General features: G+C 41.3%; 1 protein-coding gene and 1 long non-coding RNA gene across 2 annotated transcripts in view; both read left to right on the top strand.

Annotated features, from left to right (window-relative positions):
* The window catches only part of LOC135539458 (EGF-containing fibulin-like extracellular matrix protein 2), a 32,084-nt gene extending 19,061 nt beyond the window's left edge, over positions 1-13,023 (top strand). Inside the window, exons 5-9 of the mRNA XM_064965353.1 lie at positions 4,625-4,744; positions 4,955-5,074; positions 5,432-5,555; positions 8,675-8,867; positions 10,885-13,023. Coding sequence (XP_064821425.1) covers positions 4,625-4,744; positions 4,955-5,074; positions 5,432-5,555; positions 8,675-8,867; positions 10,885-11,046 — 719 coding nt within the window. The 3' untranslated portion in view covers positions 11,047-13,023. The remainder of the gene's footprint in view (positions 1-4,624; positions 4,745-4,954; positions 5,075-5,431; positions 5,556-8,674; positions 8,868-10,884) is intronic.
* Positions 1-25,015, top strand: part of LOC135539463 (uncharacterized) — a 193,233-nt gene that overhangs the window by 128,976 nt on the left and 39,242 nt on the right. The window lies entirely within an intron of this gene.

The following is a 25,015-nucleotide window of genomic DNA, read 5'->3' as shown; positions in this document are numbered from 1 at the left end:
ATTCTGGTAACTAATGCTAATAAGACCGTGGCACTTGACCATGAAAACAAGTTCATAGGGCTGGATTCAACTCCAGCCTTAATTCTTCAATGTTTACAGATCTGGAAAGGTTTAAGCAGTGTAGTGGTATAGCTTCATCAAATTGCTTGCACCTTCCAGATCAGCGAACATTGAAGGGCTAGGGCCAAGAGGAAGGGATAGGGAGGGATTTGGATTAGTGATTTGTCATTTCTCCCCGAGGAAGGAAGGACATATTTCTAAAGTATTGGAATAGAGCCTGATTATTCTATTGTTCAATACATTGACTGTAAGGTTCAATAGCAACTGGTTATTGAAGTATTACAAAGAGGAGACAACCAGCAGACACTGACGGCAGCCAGAGAGGACTTTGGTGGTGGTGCATCCTTTCATCGCACATCGCATCCACCTCAGACATGGACAGATAGATAGGTCTACCAAAACAGTAGTCACGACATCACTGCATGTGCGTACTTATGGGCTTTAGTCTTGAGCATTTGATTTGGTCTGCGGCATATTCTTTCAGAAGCTTAGTTCCCTTGTTTACTCTCTTTCATAATTTCATCCCTCTTTTATCCCTATCAGAGGCCATTGAACACAAAGGAAGAGTTGGTGCCCTTCTCAAAACAGTAGTTTCTCATCCTGGATGTTGACATATTTGAAGGGGGGTTTCCCTCAGTAGTCCCCTAGCGGTGAAACATTTTGAACCTGACACCTTGACGGAAACCGAATATATAGGGATGCCTGGCACAGCATTCTTGCAAAGACACAGGGAGCTTTGTAAACCAAGCTTTTTGTTTGAGAAGTGCTCGTTTTGGAGGCTGGGGGTGGGTGGGGGAATATATGTGCATAGACTGTAGTGCGGTAGTATTTCAACATTGTAGTTTTGGCAAATTCTGGCAAGAAGTACTGTATTTGAAGGTGTCATGTTCTTTGCATTCTTATTTCTGGCACAGTGTGTTAATTACGCTATTATGCTACATAAAACTCAAGTTTGATTTTAGGATTGGTTCACCTCTGTCAGCATGTCAACTTTTCACTGGTCTTAATTCATTTCTGTGAAAGAAAGGTTGTAGGGCGACAGTATTGTCACTTCTTCACCCCATACTGTACATGCTGAGTGGAGGCCAACTTTGATCATTAGGGCTATTCACCTCCCAATCAGGGCCAAAAGCAGGGTCAGCCGGGCTTTGTTAAGTGTGTGTGTGTGTGTGTGTGTGTGTGTGTGTGTGTGTGTGTGTGTGTGTGTGTGTGTGTGTGTGTGTGTGTGTGTGTGTGTGTGTGTGTGTGTGTGTGTGTGTGTGTGTGTATTTGAAAGGGGAACTTGTTTACACAGACTTCCAGCCTCCAGGATGACAATTCTCACATTGTGTCCATCACTGTCGTCAACAAATGAGTTACATCAGCAGGTTAAGAGTAGCCTGGTCTCAGATCTGTTTGTTCTATCAATGACCTTAGGATTTGGCAATAAATACAGCACAAACATATCTGGGAGCAGGCTAGGGTATGAGGGGATCGGTGCGTTTAGCCTTTGAGCTTTCTGTACAGACTTGGTGTTCTCTCCCACACATCTAACACCTCCAACTCCCTGTATATGAATTCCCTATTTTTAGTTCTTTGTATATAGAGACCACCCCGGAGTGGGATTGGAAGGGAACACTGTTTGTGTTGCATTCAGAAAAATGCTTTTGTTGAGCCAGGAAACGGAATATCAGGGGTCCGGACTGCAGAGTGTTTTTTGGAGCAACTTGTCCCATGAAATTTGTCCCATGTTATTTTTTTAGATTACAAAAATAAATGGTAAAACATGTGATTGGGAAATAATTTTGACATGCAACCAATGTGCATTTTACATTGAATTCAAGGAGTGAAATAATGTTGTACAAATCCCAGAGATACTCCCCACCCTCCCATTTCCACCCCTGGGTGTGCCCCCTAAATCATAATGAATAATAGTACCAAGCAAACAGAAGATGTAATCAAATCAGGTGAATTCAGCTGAAGTCTGTTTTTGTTACATGAAGGTTCCTGGTGGAGAGCCAGACACGATTACCAGGATGGAACACGGGAGCCTCACTGTGGTGGCAGTCCGCCTGCTCCTTCTGACGGTCTACGGCATGCTGGAGTCTCATGTCGGCATCATTCCAAACCTCCTATGCGAGTCTGAACCACTTGTCCACAGCAGGTGCTTCGGTCTGGCTCGGTTCCACTACGGCTCTCCAGGGCTGGCTGATATCCCAGGACACACTGGAAGGGGGTCAGCCCGGTGGAGGAGTGATGCAGTGAATTCTGGGCGTACTCCGCCCAGGGAAGGAACCAGCCCGTGAATTGGGGACCACGGTCGGAGACAATGTCCTCTGGAAGGCCATACTGCCGGGAAGACCTGCTGGAACAGTGCCTCAGCGACCTGGAGAAACATAGGGAGACCAGAGAGAGGGATAAAACGTCAGGATTTAGAGAATCTGTCCACAAAAACCGTAATAGTAGTGAAACCATCAGAAGAGGGTAAATCAGTGATGAAATCTGCAGGACTCCACACCAGCTTACGGGGGTCACCCTTGAGGGGAGAGAAGAGGCGATGGAGCTGATGTTCTTAATGAAGTGGCTGTAGAAGTTGGGAAACCCTAAAAACCGTTGTAGTCCCTTTATGGTGGTTGGGACTGGCCATGACTTGACTGCCTCAACCTTCCTTTCATCCATAACTACTCCCTGTGGGCTGATCCGGTATCCGAAGAAGGAGACAGCGGCTTGATGGAACTGGTACTTCTCCGCTTTGACGTACAGGTGACTTGGGCGATGTGATCCTCCAAGGTGGCTGAGTAGATCAGGATGTTGTCGATATACACAACCACCTGACGCCCAAACATGTCCTGGAACACCTCGTTCACAAATGCCTGGAACACCAATGGAGCGTTTATTAATCCAGTACTCATAGTGCCCAGAAATCGTGCTGAAGGTCCAGTTTAGTATAAAACCGGACCTCGCAGAGCTGTTCGATGGCAGCCAGCACCAATGGGAGAGAGTAGCGGTACTTGGTGGTGATGGAATTGAGACCTCTGTAGTCGATGCATGGACATAGACCTCCCTCCTTCTTGGCCACGAAGAAGAAGCCTGCCGACGCAGGGGAAGTGGATGGGTGGATGAAAGTCTGTTGGAGAGCCTCCTGGATGTACTACTCCATAGCCTTGGTTTCAGCCACTGACATGGGGTAGATGAGGCTGCGTCGAGGCGCAGAGTCTGCCAGCAGGTCGTGGTACAGTCCCAGGGACGATGAGCAGGGAGACAGGTGGCACAGGTCTTGGAGCAAACCTCCTGGAGATTCTGGTAAACCTCTGGGATGTTGGCATGGAGGGCAACCACAGGACTATCAACTGACATGGAACCACAGGTTAAGGGAAAGCAGGTCTTTCGACATCTGTGGACCCAGGCAGTGATCTCCATCCTCGACCAGGAGATGGTGGAGACGTGACTTTGGAGCCACGGGAGGAGGAGGATGACTTTGTGTGAGGGTGCCTCGAGGATGAGGAAGGGAAGGCTTTCTTGGTGCAGGGGTCCTACGGTGATAGTGAGTGTTGCTGTGATGTGTCTGATTGTGCCAGATCCCAGGGGTTGACTATTCAGTGCTTGAACCGGAAAAGGAGAGGAGTTCAAGTAACAGACACATCTCAACATCAACTGTTCAGAGGAGACTGTGTGAATCAGGCCTTCATGGTCAAATTGCTGCAAAGAAACCACTACTAAAGGACACTAATAAGAAGAAGAGATTTGCTTGGGCCAAGAAACACGAGAAATGGACATTAGACCGGTGGTAGGTGAGACGCAGAGTAGGTGAACGGTTGACCTCCTCATGTGTGGTTCCCACTGTGAAGCATGAAGGAGGGGGTGTGATGGTGTGGGGGTGCTTTGCTGGTGACCCTGTCAGTGATTTAGTTCAAATTCAAGGCACACTTAACCAACATAGCTACCACAGCATTCTGCAGCGATACGCCATCCCATCTGGTTTGTGCTTAGTGGGACTATAATTTGTTTTTCAAGAGGACAATGACCCAACACACCCCCGGGCTGTGTAAGGGCTATTTGACCAAGAAGGAGAGTGATGGAGTGCTGCATCAGATGGCCTGGCCTCCACAATCACCCAACCTCAACCCAATTGAGATGGTTTGGGATTGGACTGCAGAGTGAAGGAAAAGCAGCCAAGAAGTGCTCAGCATATGTGGGAACTCCTTCAAGAATGTTGGAAAAGCATTCCAGGTGAAGCTGTTTGAGCAAATGCCAAGAGTGTGCAAAGTTGTCATCAAGGCAAAGGGTGGCTACTTTGAAGAATCTCAAATCTAAAATATATTTTGATTTGTTTAACACTTTTTTGGTCACTACATGATTCCATATGTGTTATTTCATAGTTTTGATGTCTCCACTATTATTCTACAATGTAGAAAATAGTAAGAATAAAGAAAAACCCTTGAATGAGTAGGTGTGTCAAAACTTTTGACTGGTACAGTAAATGCCAAGTTGTTCTCACAGAATATCATAATGGATTACTTTCTCTACTTCTGCTCTGCCTTTCTGCACTTTCTCTTTAATTTATTAGTCCCTCCTTGTCTTGCAGATGTGAACGAGTGTGAGGGGAGCAATCCCTGTCAACACCAGTGCTACAACATCATGGGCTCCTTCATCTGCCAGTGTGAGCAGGGTTATGAGCTAGCCTCCAACCAAGCCTCCTGCCAAGGTACTGCAACTCAATATTAGGAAAGTGTTCCTAATGTTTGGTATACTCAATGTATAACTATCAGTACCTTCATTTATCAGTACCTTATTGATAATGTATACTGATACAATTTTACAATCCCCCCCTGCTCACACCTAATATTTTCTTTCCTGAGAAGTTTCTGTCAGACTCCCTTTAAGGGTTGACTACGTAATATTTATCTACTCGTAGATATTGATGAATGCGCCTTCTCGAGTTACATGTGCCAGTGGCAGTGTGTGAATCAGCCCGGAGGGTATGTCTGTACCTGTCCCGAGGGATACCAGCTCCAAGGCAACCGAATGTGCCAAGGTAATGTGCCTGTTTCAACTCGTAAAATATCTAGCCCTCTCTTACAACAGCAGGAAGTCGTACATCATAATAATGAATCTTAATACCTTTAACCTGAATCCCCAATGATAACTCATTGGCTTTAGGCCTAGATTTTTACTTGTATCTTGGTATAAAGTCAGTATTGACACTTGATTAACTAACAGTCCATGAGATAGACATGATAGTTTGAAATGTAGTTTTAAGCTACGCATTGCTTGTTTACAAAGACTACAAGACCGTTGTACTAAGCTCATAAGCTTTTTAAAGTTATTTTCTTATTGAAATGACCATTGACTACATTTTCTCTCAGTAACAACATTTTCTTTCCATTAACAGACATAGATGAGTGTGAAACAGGAAACAACTGCCGCGAGGACGAGATGTGTTGGAACTACTTTGGTGGTTTCCGCTGCTACCCCAGGAACCCTTGCCACGAGCCCTATGTGAAGACAGGAGAGGGGTGAGTATGGTCCTGTGAAATACGTGATGATGATCACATGATGAGTAAACTGGACTGGGACCTGAAATCTTAGTGGGCTAACACAGTCTTGTGGGGTGCAGGAGACCCAGGTTCAAATCAATGTCAGCAAGACAAAAGAGCTGATCGTGGACTACGGGAAACAGAGTCTGGAACCAACAGGACCCTGAACAGCTTCTACCCCAAGCCATACGACTGCTAAGTAGTTAGTTAAATAGTTAACCAAATAGCTACACGGACTATCTGCATTGACCCTTTTTTTGACCCATCACATACAGCACCTTCAGAAAGTATTCACACCCCTTGACTTTTCCCACATTTTGTTAGATTAGAACCTGAATTTAAATTGGATTAAATTGAGATGTTTGGGTCAATGGCTTACACACAATACCCCATACGGTCAAAGTGGAGTTATGTTTTTCGACATTTCTGCAAATGAATTACAAATAAAAAGCCTTGAGTCAATAAGTATTCAATGCCTTTGTTATGGCAAGCCTAAATACTGAATGTTCAGTAGTAAAAATATGCAAGTCACATAATACATTGCATGGACTCATTCTGTATGCAATAATAGTGTTTAACATGATTTTTGAATGACTACCTCATCTCTGTATTCCACACATACAATTATCTGTAATGTCCCTCAGTCGAGCAGTGCATTTCAAACACAGATTCAACCATAGACCAGGGAGGTTTTTCTATTGGTAGATGGGTAAAAAAAAAAGAAATGCGACATTGAACATCCCTTTGAGCATGGTGAAGTTATTAATTACACTTTGGATGGTGTATCAATACACCCAGTCACTACAAATATACAGGCGTCCTTCCTAACTCAGTTGCCGTAGAGGAAGGAAACCACTCAGGGATTTTACCATGAGGCCAATGGTGACTTTAAAACAGCTGCAGAGTTTAATTGCTGTGATAGGAGAAAACTGAGGATGGATCAACAACAGTATAGTTACTCCATAATAATAACCTAGTTCACAGAGTGAAAAGAAGGAAACCTGAACAGAATAAAAAATATGACAAAACATGCATACAAAGTGTTATTTGGGGCAACTCCTATACACAATACAACTGCAACGGTTTTCTTCCTGTGAAGGAGAGGAGGACCAAAATGCAGCGTGGTTATTGTTAAGCATCTTAAATAAAGACGAAAACGTAAACACTATTCAAATACAAAAATAAGAAAACGTTGCAAAACCGAAACAGTCCTAACTGGTGCAGAGAACACAGAGACAGGAAACAATCACCCACAAGATACCTAAAGAATATGGCTGCCTAAATATGGTTCCCAATCAGAGACAACGATAAACACCTGCCTCTGATTGAGAACCACTCCAGGCAACCATAGACTTACCTAGAACACTCAACTGAACACAACTTCATAGACTACAAAACCCCTAGACAAAACAAGACACATAAATCATCCATGTCACACCCTGGCCTAACCAACATAATAAAGAAAACATAGAATACTAAGGCCAGGGCGTGACAACAACACATTACTGAGTACCTCTCTCCATATTTTCAAGCATAGTGGTGTCTGCATCATGTTATGGGTATGTTTGTAATCGTTAAGGACTGGGGAGTTTCAGGATTTTAAAGAATGGATTGGCACTAAGCACAGACAAAATCTTAGAGGAAACCTTGTTCAGTCTGCTTTCCACCAGACACTGGGAGATGAATTCACCTTCCAGCAAAACAATAACCGAAACACAAGGCCAAATCTATACTAAAGTTGCTTACCAAGAAGACAGTGAATGTTCCTGAGTGGCCGACTTACAGTTTTGACTTAAAAAGTTTCTACTTTAAAATCTATGGCAAGACCTGAAAATGCTTGTCTAGGAAACGATCAACAACCAATTTGACAGAGCTTCAAAAATATTTTTGAAAAGAATAATGGGCAAATGGTGCAGAATCCAAGTGTGGAAAGCACTTAGAGACTTACCCAGCAAGACTCACAGCTGTAATTGATGCCAACGGGGCTTTTACAAAGGATTGACTCAGGGGTGTAAATACTTGTGTAAATTAGATATTTCTGTGTTTCATTTTCAATAAATTTGCAAACATTTCTAAAAACATGTTTTCACTTTGTCATTATGGGGTATTGGGTGTAGGTGGGTGAGAGGGAAAAAATCAATTGAATCCATTTTCAATTCAGGCTGTAAAACAACACATTTTTAATAAGTCAATGGATATGAATACTTTCTGAAGGCACTGTACTCTGCTGCTAATATTTACTATTTATCCTGTTGCCTTGTCACATTATTCCTAGTTATATGTACATGTCCACCTCCGTTACCTCGAACCCCTGCACATCGACTCGGCACTGGTACCCCGTGTATATAGCCAAGATATCCTTAGTCATTGTGTGTTTATTATTACTTTTATTACGTGTTATTACTTTTCTATTATTTCTATATTTTCTTTCTCTCTGCATTGTTGGGAATTAATTATTTCACTGTTAGTCTACACCTGTTGTTAACGAAGCATGTGACGAATAACATTTGATTTGATTTTCAGGATACTTTGCCCGTGCACTAAACAACCTTACGCATGTGTTACTTTACGCAACAACAAAAAACTTTACACAGCTGCTTCTCCCCGCTGGTCCCTCACTCAATCTTCCCGTGAATTCGAAAACATTCCCCAAAATTAGGAGGACATGATCGGCATGATGTATAAACTAATTTGTCTGTTGTAACTGTAAGGTTAAGATTACATAATTTGAAATATAAGCAGGAGGCAGCCAGGCAGTGTAAGTAGTGTTATTTTTCCCGCTTTTCAGTCAGTATGTAGGCTCCAAGCCTCCAACATAAGTTACACACATTGGTGGGGAGTTACAGACAGCATGGACAACATGGGTAAAAGTGTCAGCTAAAATGACCTCATAGCTAAAACTACATGTATTAAAGTGCTAATAAGACCATTTACACAAAACCACACAGACCACATCAATAAAAGTGCTAGCTAAAAAAAAAACACATACTGAAGTCAAAACCACAAGGACCAGATTGATAAAGTGTCTGCTAAAATGACCACATAGCTTAAAACCCCATATATACCCAATGGTTCTCTCTGTCTCTGCATGTCTGTAGGCGTTGCAGCTGCCAGTCGCTCACAATTTGCCGAGGCCTGCCGCCGTCCATCGTCTACAAGTACATGAGCATCTCGTCGGAGCGCTCCGTCCCAGCCGACATCTTCCAGATCCAGGCCACGAGTGTCTACCCTAACATGCACAACACCTTCAGGGTCAAGTCTGGCAACGAGGGAGGAGAGTTCATCCTCAGGGTGAGCCCAGAGATGTTTCAGTCACTCAACAGGCATTAACGTTACCATCATGTCAGATGGTGTCAGCATTTGTCACTTGCTTTTCTACCTAAGTGGTAGCGTAATTGAATGATCTCTTGTCTACTGTGTCATTGAAACACTTATTTAAGGTAGGTGTTGGTTTCAGATGTTTTGGCTGCCCTTTGCTATTTAGGGAATATCTTGTGAGATTGCATTTTGAGTGGACAGTCCCTTTAATGAAATAATCTTTTGACTTCCCCTGATTGCTATCCCTTACCCTTAAATGGATAGTTCACACACATTTCCCACTTACATCATTATTATTGGATACCTAAAAAGTAGTTTATAGGTAGGTTTGAAGTTAATATTCTAATATTCGCACCAACAATTATGCTAATTTTACTGGCAGTGGTGTGTTTCCATCCAACTGACTTCTTGCAACTTAAAAGCTGTGCATAATGACATAGTGCACATAAAAAGGTACTTTGTCATGTAAAAAACAGTTCTATGTGTTTCTATCCCACTTTGAACTTGGTCGATAGTGTTGGCACAAAAAGTCTGTGATTAACAGCAAGCTCGTAGACACTGCACATAGTGCAAAGGATACATGAGGAGATTATGGATAAGCGCGAGATCATTTTTATTTGTCAATTGGCAGCCATGCACCAATCATCATGTCACCAGCATACAAATGAAGACCCTCAATATTTATTGGAAAGGAGCATCAAGGAAAACAGAAAGGAAAACGCTGCACACTGCTGCTCATGCTCCCTGGTGATATTTATTTACAACAACGTTTCGACCCTTAGGTCTTCATCAGGCATACATATCCCAAGTGGGGGTGGAAGGTCCTATATATATAGGGGCAGTACTCAGTGACATCACTTCCTGAAACAGGAGGTTAAAAAAATGTAGTTTCACAATATTAACATTCAATGTATCAAAATATATGATCATGCACAGGGAATGTGATCAGTATTTACAGTAATATGCTTATACATAAAATATTAAATTAGGATTAAAAAACACACAATTTAGACATATTGAAACTATAAAAGTCAAATTCCTCTCAATGTCCCCTCCCCTGTGTGACATATTGACCATTTCTATTCCAATGTATCTCAGAGAACTAACTAGGATGTCCAGCTTGTTCAAAATGAGCAGCAACCAGATTTGTTTTGTCTCACCTGTCCGTATATTTCTGTGGTGCTCACTGTCTCGAGGCTTCTAAAGGTCTTCCCTTTATAAAACAGACCACAAGGGGACATTTCAACGTGTAAATAACATTGATGCGGCTTTACGTACAAATGCAACTCATTTACCCACCCCCGCACAGGACAAAGATTTAAGATCAAGGGCCTGATTACCTGCATGTCCACCAATGTTATTTACATGTTGAAATGTCCTTGTGGTCTGTCTTACATGGGGGAAACCCTGTAGCCTAATAAACTGTGGCGTTTTCCTTTCTCTTTTCCTTGAGGTGGCCTACAACTCCAGCACCTGCGGAAAGTACATGGGTGTGCGTATGTTCTTCAGCTTTCGCAAAGGAGCATCAAGCTCATCACTCTGAACTTTCACCAGTCTGTAAAATGTATCAATACGTATTTCATCTATAGCCTAATAAACTGTGCGTTGTTTTTCCAAGTTGTAGTCGAAGGACATTACAACATAGCGTCTTGTGACAGCAAATTTACTGCGACAAATGCGCCAAAAAAAGGGTTTTCACTGCCATTTGTTGCATTATCTACTTCACCGATTCACCCCGGTCTGGCGTATTTTGTTCTATCAACATTTTAAGAATGTTTATCGACAACTGCTTTTCCCATCAGACGTTTTGTACATTGTTTTATCCAACAGGTATTTTACTCGCATTCACATGGTTTGTGGACCTGGAGGGTCAGCGACCCCAGATTTGTACATTAGCATTAACATCAATGAGTGTAAAATAATGGTAGTGGTAGGACCCTTGTTAGCATCCTCAGAACATGCTAACTAAATAATCCCTTTAACCTACCAGCGCTCCAGTAATGTCAGTGCCATGCTGGTGATGACCAAGCCGCTGACCGGACCGCGGGAGCATGTGGTTGACCTGGAGATGGTCACCCACAACAATGTCCTCAACTACCGCTCCAGCTCTCTGCTCCGGCTCACCATCATCGTGGGACCCTATGCCTTCTAAGTTCCAGTTACAAATTGCTCTTAGGCACAGATCTTAAATCAGTTTACCCGTCCCCATATCTCATATTATCCATTAGAGGATAAAAGGCTAAACTGGCCTCAGATCAGTTCCTAGGGGCACTTTCATTCTACTCAGCCCTCTTACTCCCTCCTAGACCCTCACAAGTCCTAACACTCTCTGTACTGCTTGGATCTAATAGAGATATCCACATACTCCCTGCAAGGGTTTCCCATTCATGGTCCTTGTCCTGTGTTGGCTAGTTTTCATTCAAATGGATGGCTGTATAAATTGGGATTGAATGTATATTGTCTGATCTGCTGGTTGAGCACTGGACTGGGTGAAATTGTTTTGTTTTAGCTCAAAGCGTGTAGTCCTTTCTTGGAGATGGAACCATTGGATAATTGCAGTGAAAACCAACACCCACACAGAGCACATACTGGAGGAGCAGGAGGGTGAAATAGCAAGGCCACGATATAGTCACTTTATGCATCACTGGCTAATGATAACATTGTAAGAGCATAACGTGACTTAAGCTGAACACAACTCTTTCTTACTCATCCTTTGCTAAACGTACGTATTGCACTGTAGTAGGAGAATGAGTTCTCATCACATTTGAAATCGTTGTGTAATCTCTCAACATTAGTCTAGTCAAGATGTGTTTTCCTGCAGAGAAATTACCAGTGTTTGAAATCACACTTGCCCTTTTTATCTTTTACCATAGTTGCCAAGTGAGGTTCACAATTACATCATATCCCCTTTAAGATCACTGATTTTGTTTGTTTGGAGAACTTTTCATTTATGTAGTTGAAAAGAAGCATACAGTAATGCAATGTGGTGTCAATATAAATACCAATTGTCGTTGAAAAGAGACATATCTGTTTGTTTTCTTGAAGAGAGATAATCTCTATTGGACGGATATAGATTACGTGAGATTTTAGATCTGGGTTAACCGAGATTAGAAGAGAGACAAAGGCACCTAAAACAGTCAAGCTTATTGGTGAAGTGTGATTTAATGGGTTACAAGTATAGTGATTTGGTGAGGACTGTGATGGAACCGTTTGCAGTGTGTAGTAATCCAATGGCATCCTTAACGAATGGAAATGTATGATCACGTCAACCCTCATCGGAGAGTTGCTCGGCAACCTCTGTCCAATGGGAATAAAGCAATAATGCTTTTGGACGCAAAAGTGATATTTTCAGGAAATCATTGGCAGTGTTGTTTGGTCATATAGGCAGGGGAATTGTTGCTTAACATGTCTGTATGTGTGCCAGAGTGCCTCTTGATCCTGCACAGAACTTCCAGTCAGCGATCTGCCACAAACAGTTATTCAGGTCATTTCGACACAGAGTTCCTTTCATAAGGACTCATTGAATCACAATTTGAGATTAACTCTGTTTTTTTTTAGTAGAGGATTTGACTCCATGAGACTTTTTGAATTAAATATCATGTTTGACAATCAACAAGGAAGCTCAATTGAATCAAAAGGTTCTGTGTATGTACTATATATAGGTAGGTACAGTGTAAGTACAGTATTCCATATCTCTGTGGTTGGAACAGTCAATTTGAGCAAATGTCTGTTTATAAAAACTGTTGAAAAGGTAACAGTTGAAGACCTACCATAAATAACAATGTGTACCTACACTGTGGTTGCAATGTACCAGCCTATATAATATACCTATATAATTACCATGTGATACATAGTTCTGGCAACAATATTATGTGGAAACAAATGTGGTTACATTCCAATATGAAAATTATTTATTGGGATGATAATAAAATGTAATTGAAGACTGAAAATTGCCAATATAAATGTATGTCTTATTTTATACGAAGGAAGTCCACGTGTAGCTCTAATATATAAAACAGTCATGCGACTTAACATTGTTATATATATTTACACCAAGCACAAGTTTGTCACAGCTTTTGAGAATATTTACTTCTTTTTTTATTTTTAATAAAAGATACATTTTACTTTGTCTTAGTCATGTACTGTTATTTATTCAAAATAAAGATCTAGTAAGCATACTTGAAGGGATAGATAGTAGTAGTAATAATAATAATAATAATAATAATTGTCATATTACAAATGGACAACAACACTAGTCCATATCTGTGCATCATACAAAATGCCTTCATTTTCCATTACATTTCTATCTGCACTGTCCAAAGTTTGTCCACTGAACTGCTCTCCTGCTTTCTCTTGGACTAGAGTATAGTTAACACATCATTTAATTATTTTAGTCCCCATGCCACATTTTAGATATGACATACTAACTAGACACTTTACATTAAGCAGAATCTATTATTAAGTGTGTGGGCAGGATGGTTCTTCAATGACGGTGGTATTAGGGCATGGCATTTTGAGATAAAAATATATATACACTATCGTTCAAAAATGTTGGGTTACGTAGAAATGTCCTTGTTTTTGAAAGAAAAGCACTTTGTTGTCCATTAAAATAACATCAAATTGATCCGAAATACAGTGGAGACATTGTTATTGTTGTAAATGACTATTGTAGCTGGAAATTGCAGATTTTTTAAAGGAATATCTACATATGCGTACCCATTATCAGCAATCATCACTCCTGTGTTCCAATGGCACGTTGTGTTAGCTAATCCAAGTTTATAATTTTAAAAGGCTAATTGATCATTAGAAAACACTTTTGCAATTATGTTAGCACAGCTGAAAACTTGTCCTGATTAAAGAAGAAATAAAACTGTCCGTCTTTAGACTAGTTGAGTATCTGGAGCATGAGCATTTGTGGCTAAAAATGGCCAGAAACAGACGCCTCATAAGTCCTCAACTGGCAGCTTCATTAAATAGTACCCGCAAAACACCAGTCTCAATGTCAACAGTGAAGAGGCGACTCCGGGATGCTGGCCTTCTAGGCAGAGTTGCAAAGAAAAAGTAATATCTCAGACTGGCCAATAAAAATATGAGGAGGAATCGGACCAAAACGCAGAGTGGTACGTGTTCATGACTTTTATTGAACTGAGCACTGAAACAAAAATAACAAAGTGAATAAACGAAACCGAAACAGTCCTGTCAGGTGAAGAACACTAAACAGAAAACAACTACCCACAAAACATAGCTGGGAAAAAGCAACCTAAGTATGGTTCCCAATCAGAGACAACGATAGTCAGCTGTCCCTGATTGAGAACCATACCCAGCCAAAACAAAGAAATACAAAACATAGAAAAAGGAACATAGAATACCCACCCAAATCACACCCTGACCAAACCAAAATAGAGACATGAAAAGCTCTCTAAGGTCAGGGCGTGACACAGATCTTCAAATATATGGACCACCCAAAACACAGGTTGCCAGTTCCAGAACACACCTAAATAATTTTGTGTTACGTGTGTGCGTTAGTTAGGTGTGTTCATGTTCTGGACCTGGCACCCTGTGTTTTGGGTGGTCCATATATTTCCACGCCCTGTGTTGTGGGCTTGTTTGTTTGTGCCAGATTAAAGTGCACTTTTTCCCTGTGGAACTCTCTTGTGCCTGATTCCATCCTCACACACCTAGTCCCGCATGACAGAATCCCACACCTGGCCAAACACATAGAAATAGAAAATCATAGAACATAGAACATAGACTGCCCACCCAAATCACACCCTGACCAAACCAAAATAGAGAAATATAACGCTCTCTACGGTCATGGCGTGACACACACAGTATGTGTGCATTCTATCGTTTTATAGTTTTGTAATAAATCAAGGGACATTTCCAACCAACTAATGGATATACGTAGTTTAAAGAAACCCCAATACTTTAAAAAAAGAAAAAAATGTAGTACTGCACTTTAGTGTGTGTGGTTAGATAGTTACAGTACCTATGGAAAGTCTACACCCACTTGACATTTTTTATCATTTTTTTTAGTTACAAAGTTGGATTGAAATAGATTAAATTGTATTTTTTTGTCATAAATCTACCCAAAATACTCAAGTCAAAGTGAAAATGTATAAAAAATATATAGAACTAAAATCTAGTTGTTGCATAAGCATTCACACCCTTGTTTAGGCAAGCCTAAATTAGTTCAGAAGTAAAGTTTGGCTTAACAAATCACATAAGTTATATGGACTCACTCTGTGTGAAATAATAGGGATTGACATTATTTTTGAATGACTCCCCCTTCCTTAGTCCCGCATACATACAACATCTGTACGTTCCCTCAGTCAAGTATTACATTTAAAGCACAGATTCAACTACAAAGACTATGGACCTCGAAAATCTCATAAAGAAGGGCAGTGATTGGTAGATGGGTAACAATAACACATCAGACATTGAATATATATTTAAAGCATGGTCAAGTGAATAATTATTCTGTTAATAATTATTCCGATGCAGTTGTCCTTCTGAACTAAGCTGCAGGACAGGAAGGAAAATGCTTAAGGATGTCACCATGATGCCATTGATGATTTTAAAACAGCTACAGAATTCAATGCCTGTGATGAGAGAAAACTGAGGATGGTTCATCAACATTGTAGTGACTTTAAAATAATGACCTAAATGACAGAGTCAAAAGAGGAAAAAATATATTCCAAAACATGCATCTTCTATGCAACAAGGCTCTCAAGTAATACTGCAACAACAACAAAAACACGCCAAAGTAATACACTTTTTGGCCTAAATGCAAAGCCTTATGTTTTGGGGCAAGTACAACACAACATGTCACTGAGTAACTGTCTCCTTATTTTCAAGCATGGTGGTGGTGTCACGACTTCCGCCGAAGTCGGCCCTTCTTGTTCGGGTGGTGTTCGCCGGACGACGTCACCAGCTTTCTAGTCACCATCGATCCATGTTTCAGTTTCGTTTTGTTTTGTCTGTATTACACACACACCTGGTTGCTATTACATATCACGTTCCTTATTTAACCCTCTGGCATACATTCCTGTTCTGTCCGTGATTGTTAATGTCGTTAGTGGTTGTGTTTGGTGCTAGTGTTTTTTGTTCCTATTTGGAATTTTGCTTGATATTTTGAGTAAACTCAGTTATGTTACTCAATACCTGTGTCCTGCGCCTGACTCCGCTATAACTCTGCACCCAATCGCTTACAGGTGGCTGCATCATGGTATGGGTATGCTTGACATCGGCAAAGACTGGGGAGTTTTTCAGAATGAAAAGAAACGGGATGGAGCTAAGAGCAGTGTTGTGAAATCTGTGAATTTATTGTAATGTTTTTAAAATTGTATAACTACCGTAATTTTGCTGGACCTCAGGAAGAGTAGCTGCTGCCTTGTTTGGGAGAGGAATTGACCTTTCAGCAGGACAATAACCTGCAACACACAGCCAGATCTACACTCGAGTTGCTTACCAAGAGGACAGTGAATGTTCCCGAGTGGCCAAGTTATAGTTTGGACTTAAATCTGCTTGTAAATCTATGGCAAGACTTGACAATTGCTGTATAGTCATGATCCCCAACACCTTGACAGATTGTGAAGAATTTTGAAAAGAAGAATGGGCAAATATTGCCAAAGGTGTTTCTAACATGTATTGACTGAAGGGGGTGAATACTTATCTAATCAAGGTATATTAGTGTTTTATGTTTCATTCATCTTTAAAATATATATATAATTGTTCTTCCACTTTGACATTACAGAGTATTTTGTGTAGATTGTTGACAAAAAAATGACAATTGAATCAGTTTTAATCCCACTTTGTAACGCAACAACATTTCAAAAGAAGTTCAAGACGGTGCAGACTTTCTGTAGGCACTGTCCGTCCAATGATGTGTATCAACCCTTGATTTTTCCAATGCTATGTAATGACCAATAAGAGGCTTTGAAACCACCGGCCGCCATATTGGCACTACCTCGGAACGTGCAGTCCTCCATAGGAACTAATGGAATGCTACAGTATTTCAATCAAATGTTTCAAGGACAAAATTACATGTATTTTAAGTATTTATTTGTTGTAGTGGGGACAGTAATATTAGTACTCTCCTAAAAATATATTTCAAGGAATATGTTTGTTGAGTGAATATGTTTATAAAAAAAATGTAATGTTCAGTTCAATATAATTTTAAAAGTATACGTGAAGGAATCTGTAATAGAATATACTTGTCAAAAACGAATGTAGACAATTAATGCATGTCTCATCAGTGTGAGAAATGTGTCAGTGTGAGAAGTTTGTTCACTTGAAAGGAGGCCTAAACTTCCTTATGCACATTGCAATAACACAAATCCAATTTGTATAACACAACTAACAGGTTTTCTATTTAACCAAATCATAATTTAGGCATTGTCAGCAACCTGTGAGAGGCAGCTATAACTCTGAGGTAGATGCGGACGTCTCACTCGTTCGACATCCAGGTGACCTATACCGTCTGTCTTGGAGACCTGGGACATAACTGTCTCGTTCAACTTCCGCGTCCAGTTCAACATACACTCGAGGGCTCCTCCTGGTGGGGCCGTCCTGGTGAGCTATACGGTCCATCTTGCAGGGTGATGGCTAGAAGGGATGTGGAAGTGTAATCAGATCTGAACGGATTGGGCATTGCCAAAATCCCAAAGTATCCCTTTAAATTGAACAAGCCGCAGTATGGCTGTGATGGTGACCCCTGTCGTGCATTGACCCCTGACGAGCGGCTGCCCTGCTGATGGAGAGGGGCGCCAAACTGGAGGAGGTCAACGATGAGGGATACATTCCACTCATAGAGGCTGCACGAGGAGATGGTGGTGCTGCTTTTGGCACAAGGTATGGCCTTCTCTCTCTCCCTCCCTCTCTTTCTCTCTGGGAATTAAGCCAGTACTTCTGTTTTTGAGATTTGACCTTCCATGTCCAAGCTCAGTGTCGAGGCAAAATACAAAACCCCTCATTCGGAAAACAAAATTGATTATATTCAGATACAGTTTTAAGCTCCTGATCTTATTGAGTTGACAAGCTGGCTTTTCCAAATCAATTTGAAATATTTTTTCTGGGGTCAATAGCCAACAGTGGGAATAGATTAGTGCTCCTTTAAAAGTGTGTTCCCTGCAAAACAATCTTGAATCCTCCCTCTATTGTCTCTGTTTTCTGCAACTGCCAACATCAACTGCTGGGGCCGACATCGAGCTGGGCTGCTCAACGTCTTGAGCTGAATACCTGCTGGATGTAGGTGAGCAGAACCTCTCCTAACTGGACTGCCTCTCTGTTCGGCTCTCTCAAACCAGACTACTAATCTCTATTTGAGATTCGCTCATCCTCAATTCATCCATTATCGAAATTCACTTGGCTATCACCGAAACCACCAAATTCACTTGGCTATCACCGAAACCTCCAAATTCACTTGGCTATCACCGAAACCTCCAAATTCACTTGGCTATCACCGAAACCTCCAAAGTTTTGCTTTGTTAACCTGTTCGCACACACAACCCCCTGTGTGTAATTTGACACATGTGCTCTTGTCCTCAGGAGCCAATGTCCATGCCACAACGGCGACAGGATATACGGCGCTGACATACGCCTGTGAGAACGGATGTGGCTGAGGTGCTGCTGCAGATGGGGGCTGACCTGGTGAGACCTCACCCTCTGGCCTCATCTCTATGAAGCACAGTTCATGTCAATACACATCCTTTTTGCATGAGTTGTTCACACGTTTGCATAAGTGTGGGTGTGCCTCCCAAATCTCACCATATTCATAGTGCACTACTTTTTACCAGGGCACTCAGGGCTCTGGTCAAAAGTAGTGCACTTTATAGGGTATGTGTCAAACACAAGGCCTGTGGGCTGAAACTGCCTGTGAAACAATTCTATCCTGCCCGCGGAATGATTAGGGTTGTCAATTCATTTTGGCCTGCTTCCATACTGCCCCGTGATGAGCTGCACTACAAGCCACAGCAAGCACTGCCAACGTGATGCACGCCAAACAGTAGTGCATTGCCACACACTTCCCAGACACACACACACCCACACTAGAGCCAGCCAGTGCGACATATCATATCATTACTAATGGCACTGACCAAATCTCCTACCGGGACAAAAGTTTAAAGGGTTATAGGCTTAACGTCCATGCCAAGTTAAGTTTCTGAAGATTCATTGCTGTAGCCTACAGAAAAATGTAATCTTGCTTGTCAACATATTGTAAAATAAAGGATTCACACATGGGTATAAATTACTACTTAATGCCAATAGGACACACAAGCGAGTATAAATGAGTCAACAGTTGAGCCATCTACTTTATAAAATTACAGCCTGATGCGCTTGCATCTTTGAATTCAACGTCAATTACGCCGCTTTTGTATGTCCAGTTAACAGCGCGCAGCGGAGGGAAAGTGTACATAGATACATGCCACAGTCCTGGTTAGGCTACTAAAATGTTGCAGTCTGGCTTCGGTTTTTAAACTTGACAATGAATCAAAACAGAAAAAAACGGTATGTATTCATTTGTGAATGTTCATCACCCATTTCGTATGATATGTTACAAATTCAGAATTTGGATTATATGTTACAAATTTGAAAAACATACAATATATTACGAATTTGAAAAATGTATAATATGTTACGAATTCCAGCGAAGTGGCTTACGTTTGCTAGCTCATTAGGGAAAGGGTTAGCTAAATGGGTTAAGGTTAGGGTTAGGTGAGGGGTTAGCTAAAAGTGTTAAGGTTAGGGTTAGGGTTAGGGGAAATGTTAGCTAACATGCTAAGTAGTTGCAAAGTAGCTAAAAAGTAGTAAGTAGTTGAAAAGTTGCTAATTAGCTAAAACACTATAGATGTCCATGATGAGATTTGAACTCGCAACCTTTGGGTTGCTAGACATTAGCATTGTACTCCCACACATCCACCCCAACCAACCACTCTACTTTGTTTTTGCCTTAAGTAAATCAAATCAAACGTATTTATTAGCCCTTCTTACATAGGCTGATATATGAAAGTGCTGTACAGAAACCCAGCCTAAAACCCCAAACAGCAAGCAATGCAGGTGTAGAAGCACGGTAACCATCTGTCTTATGTAACCATACAGTAACAAACTGTAATAAAATATCATACTAAATTAAGTATTCCGGATTTACATACAGAATAATACAAAATGCTCTGAGACCAGGTTGGTGATCCATCCATCCATGCAATCCATAAAAACAATAAACATGTTTTATGTTTAAATGTTTCAACAACCTAGCTACATTTTGGTTATTTTGAGTTTTGATTAGTCACAGCATATTATGCACATCTAGCAGCAAAGACTGGACACGTTATTTATCTCTTCTTTTGTTTTAATATGCTAAATTGCTATATACAGTATCCTACAGTATGTACATATGTAGACATAAAGGTCTATCTTTTTTTTCTAACTAAACAATGGCCAGTTTGGGTGGCAGTTGTATGCATGTTGTTTTGTAAAAACAGACCTAATAGGCTATGTCTGGCCTGCAAATTTGTTGTGTTTTTTCAATATGGCCTGTGTGCTGATTCAGTTTGACACCCTTGTTATAGGGAATAGGGTGCCATTTAGAGCGTAGGCTTGGTGTTGTTTAGATGCATGACTGCTTGAATATGCTCATATGTTTCCATGTGTCCGTTTTACTCGCTCCTGTTTGTCTTGCAGAGACATGAATGGGAGGGGGACAGAACCCCTCTAATGAAAGTCAAGAAGGACCAATGTTTGGCGGGGTCATTTGCAGAATCCAAATTGTCAGCATTGTGTATCCTACTTTTGTGTCAAATAGTTATGAAGAAATTGTGGTCAGTTAACAAATACTATGTCTTGTTTGATTTTTGGGCCTGGTGCTAGCCAAGGCCAATGTAAATATGCATGTATTTTTTGCTAATAAAGTCTTACAATTGGTAACATTTTTAGCTGAATGCGCATGCATTTAGATGTTATTGCGTGTTGTATATTTTCAGTCACACTGTTGCATGAAAGGAGATCCATGAAGTTAACATTGAAAGCATCTCTAAGCCTGAGTTCCTGTCGAGTAAACCTAAGGAGGGCTCACCTAGGGAACTCTGCACTCACAATTCCATTTTGTTCAGGAACTGAATGACCTTTCTTATGGGGAAATCAAATGTCTCATTCAACTAAATTGAGATTAAATTGATCTGTAACTCTTGATTTGCTCTGGCTACTCCCAGTATTGAATGGGGCAGTGCATTTCCTCAAAATCAAAGTGGTCCCTGACAGTTGGAAGACGGACAAGAACGAGATATTAGAATCGTCCAGCAGTGACGAGGAGGACACGGAAGGAAAGGAGAGTGAAGAGGAGAAGGAGGTGCTAAGGGTGGTCACACCATTGTGGTGTCCTACCTCCTCCACTAACCCAACAACATCCTGTCGGTCCCCGCGCAAGACCTATCCCCTCCCATGACACCTCTCAGTTAGGGACCGCTAGTTACTAACAGACAAATAACTACTGTACTTCTACAAACATGTTTGTTTATTTGTCTGGATGGAGTTGTATTGACACCAAGTTGATACCAAATATTGATACCATCTATACTTTTGTAATATCTCCTTACATCTTATGAGTTCCAAACTCTGGCCATTGTCGAGCCAGACAGAGTATCTTCTAACATTACAACACCTGCATCCGTCATCACAAAAGGTCAGCCCAACAGTAAATATAGGTCTAACTTTGTTAATTCCCTGACCAAGAAGACAACCTAACACCAGTTGACTACACAAGGCATCAACGCGTTATAATGATTGCTGTAATATTGTAAGTCGCTCTGGATAAGAGCGTCTGCTAAATTACTTAAATGTAATGTAAATGTTGTAACTAACTAGTTGTGTTGTCCTGTGTGGCGGTCTCAGGTGGCTCCAAGCAGAGGCAGTGCCCCCTACAGGATAACCCTGTCATTGCAGACAGTTCAGACAGACATGCTGCCCCCTTCCACCCATACCAGCCCTTGGAGTCCATTGTGAAAGTGACAGAGTGCAAGCTGATCTCCAGCCATAGAGAAGACCCAGCTGCAGAATAAGATGATCCTCAAGGAGCAGTAAACTAAAGAGTAAATGAAGGCCGAAGGCCTGAACGATGACCCGGGCAGCCCCTTCGCACTTTGGCCTCCCAGCAGTCCAGACTTTAGTACAGCAGACTACCCCGACAGCTCCAGCCCTGACCTGCTAATGCTGATGGTGATTCAGCAGTAGATGTTGGGGCAGCAGTTGACATGCCTGGGACCGGCCTTCTCACCCAGGCCCCCGACTGACTACTAGTGGCCTTCCCCCTACAGATCGTCACAGACATGCCGGTTGACATCATGGCAAATACAGTGCCTTCCAAAAGTATTCACACCCTTTTCAGCACATTTTGTTGTGTTACAAAATGGGGTGCAAATTGATTTAATTGTAATTTTATGTCAACGACTCTAACACTTGTAAAAAAAATATAAATTTTTAAAAGGAAAATAAAACACTTGATTAGATAAGTATTCAACCCCCTGAGTTAATACACCTTTGGCAGCGTTTACAGCAGTGAGTCTTTCTGGGTAAGTCTCTAAGAGCTTTCCGTACCTGAATTGTACAATATTTGCCCATTATTCTTTTTTTAAATTATTCAAGCTTTTTAAACTCTTCAAGTTGGTTGTTGATCATTGCTAGATAGCCATTTTCAAGTCTTGCCATAGATTTTCAAGACGATTTCTAGTCAAAACCGCTCAGGAACGTTCAATGTCGTTTTGGTAAGCAACTCCAGTGTATATTTGGCCTTGTTTTTTAGGCAAATGTCCTGCTGAAAGGTGTCTGTTGGAAATCAAACTGAACCATGTTTTCCACTAAGATTTTGCCTATGCTTTGCTCTATTCTGTTTATTCTTATCCGATGACAATACCCAAAAAAATGATACAGCCACCACCATGCTTGAAAATATGAAGAATGGTACTTAGTGATGTGTTGTGTTGGATTTTCCCCAATCATAACGCTTTGTATTCAGGACAAAAAGTTAATTTCTTTGCCACATTTTTTGCAGTATTACTTTAGTGCCTTGTTGCAAACAGGATGCATGTTTGGGAATATTTGTATTATGTACAGGCTTCCTTCTTTTCACTCTGTCATTTAGGTTAGTATTGTGGAGTAACTACAATGTTGTTGATCCATCCTCAGTTTTCTCCTATCACACAGCCATTAAACTGTGCAACTGTTTTATAATCACCATTGGCCTCATGGTTAAATCCCTGAGCGGTGTCCTTCCTCTCTGTCAATAGAGTTACTGAAGGACGCCTGTATCTTTGTAGTGACTCTGTGTATTGACAAGCCATCCAAAGTGTAATTAATAACTGCACCATGCTCAAAGGGATATTCAATGTCTGATTTTTTTTTTTTACACATCTACAAATAGGTGCCCTTCTTTGCGAACCGTTGGAAAACTTCCATGGTCTTTCTAGTTGAATCTGTGCTCAAAATGCACTGCTCGACTGAGGGACTTTACAGATACAGTGGATTCGGAAAGTATTCAGACCCCTTGACTTTTTCCACATTTTGTTACCTTACGGCTTTATTCTAAAAGGGATTAAATCGTTTTTTCCCTTATCAATCTACACACAATATCCCATAATGACAAAGCAAAAACAGGTTTTTAGAAATGTTTGCAAATTTATTAAAAATAAAAAACGGAAATATCACATTACATAAGTATTCAGACCCTTTACTCAGTACTTTGTTGAAGCACCTTTGGCAGCGATTACAGCCTTGTGTCTACTTATTATGACAATACAAGCTTGGCACACCTGTATTTGTGGAGTTTCTCCCATTCTTCTCTGCAGATCTTCTGAAACTCTGTCAGGTTGGATGGGGAGCGTTTCTGCACAGCTATTTTCAGGTCTCTCAGTGGCTCTGGATGAAGAGGAAAGACCCCAGCTGGGATCCGAAGTGAGAGGGCCAGGAGGTATGTGGTCAACAATGCTTGACTCAGGGAGGCCCCTGCCATGCATAGTCCCATGGGATGTTGGCTATCAACAACAAGGCAACTTCTATGACTAATTGGTAATGGGACGCAAGCGTAGGATTGATCACCCTGTCGCTGGCCGCCTTTGGGGAGGGTGTATAGTGTGAAAGGCCGAAACACCCTAGGAACCAAAGGTACACTACTGACGATGCGCTCCCCAAATTTCACCAGGCTCACTGTTCATTAACTCTTGGATGTGCTTGCACAAAGGATAGTAACATCTCATCCTGTGTTCTTGGAATCTAAAGATGTTTGATCGGGTTCAAGTCTGGGCTCTGGCTGGGCCACTCAAGGACATTCAGAGACTTGTCCCGAAACCACACCTGCGTTGTCTTGGTAGTGTGCTTAGGGTCTTTGTCCTGTTGGAAGGTGAACCTTCGCTCCAGTCTGAGGTCCTGAGCACTCTGGAGTAGGTTTTCATCAAGAGTGTGCAAAGCTGTCATCAATGCAAAGGGTGGCTACTTTGAAAAATCTCAAATATATTTATATTTGTTTAACATCCTTTTTTGGTTACTACATGATTCCACATGTGTTATTTCATAGTTTTGATTATTCTACAATGTAGAAAATAGTAAAAACAAAGAAAAACCCTGGAATGAGTAGGTATGTCCAAACTTTTGACTGGTACTGTGTGTTTGTACAATTTCAAGACATATGCTGGATGCTGGATATAACTCTTTGCTGGATGCTGGATGTAACTCTAAGATAGAAACAGGATATAACTGAGTCTGATGCTGGATGCTGGATATAACTATGAGCTGGATGCTATACTGGATGCAAAATCCAGCATCCAGTATCCAGCTCAGTGTTACAGACCCTACTGCAACCTGTCAAACCTGGGATCTGTTCAGTAGGGTGCATTGTTACAGAACGTCAGCAGTTGAGATAGAAACATATTGCGTGAACAGGTATGTTATATATTCAAAAGTATGTGGACACCCATTCAAATTAGTGGATTCGGCAATTTCAGCCACACCCGTTGCTGACAGGTGTAAAAAAATCGAGCACACAGCCATTCAATCTCCATAGACAAACACTGGCAGTAGAATGGCCCATACTGAAGAGCTCAGTGACTTTCAACATGGCCCCATCATAGGATGCC

Source organism: Oncorhynchus masou, chromosome 5, assembly GCF_036934945.1.
Source record: "Oncorhynchus masou masou isolate Uvic2021 chromosome 5, UVic_Omas_1.1, whole genome shotgun sequence".
NCBI classification, from domain to species: Eukaryota; Metazoa; Chordata; class Actinopteri; order Salmoniformes; family Salmonidae; genus Oncorhynchus; species Oncorhynchus masou.
This window is presented reverse-complemented; position numbering and strand designations above follow the sequence as displayed.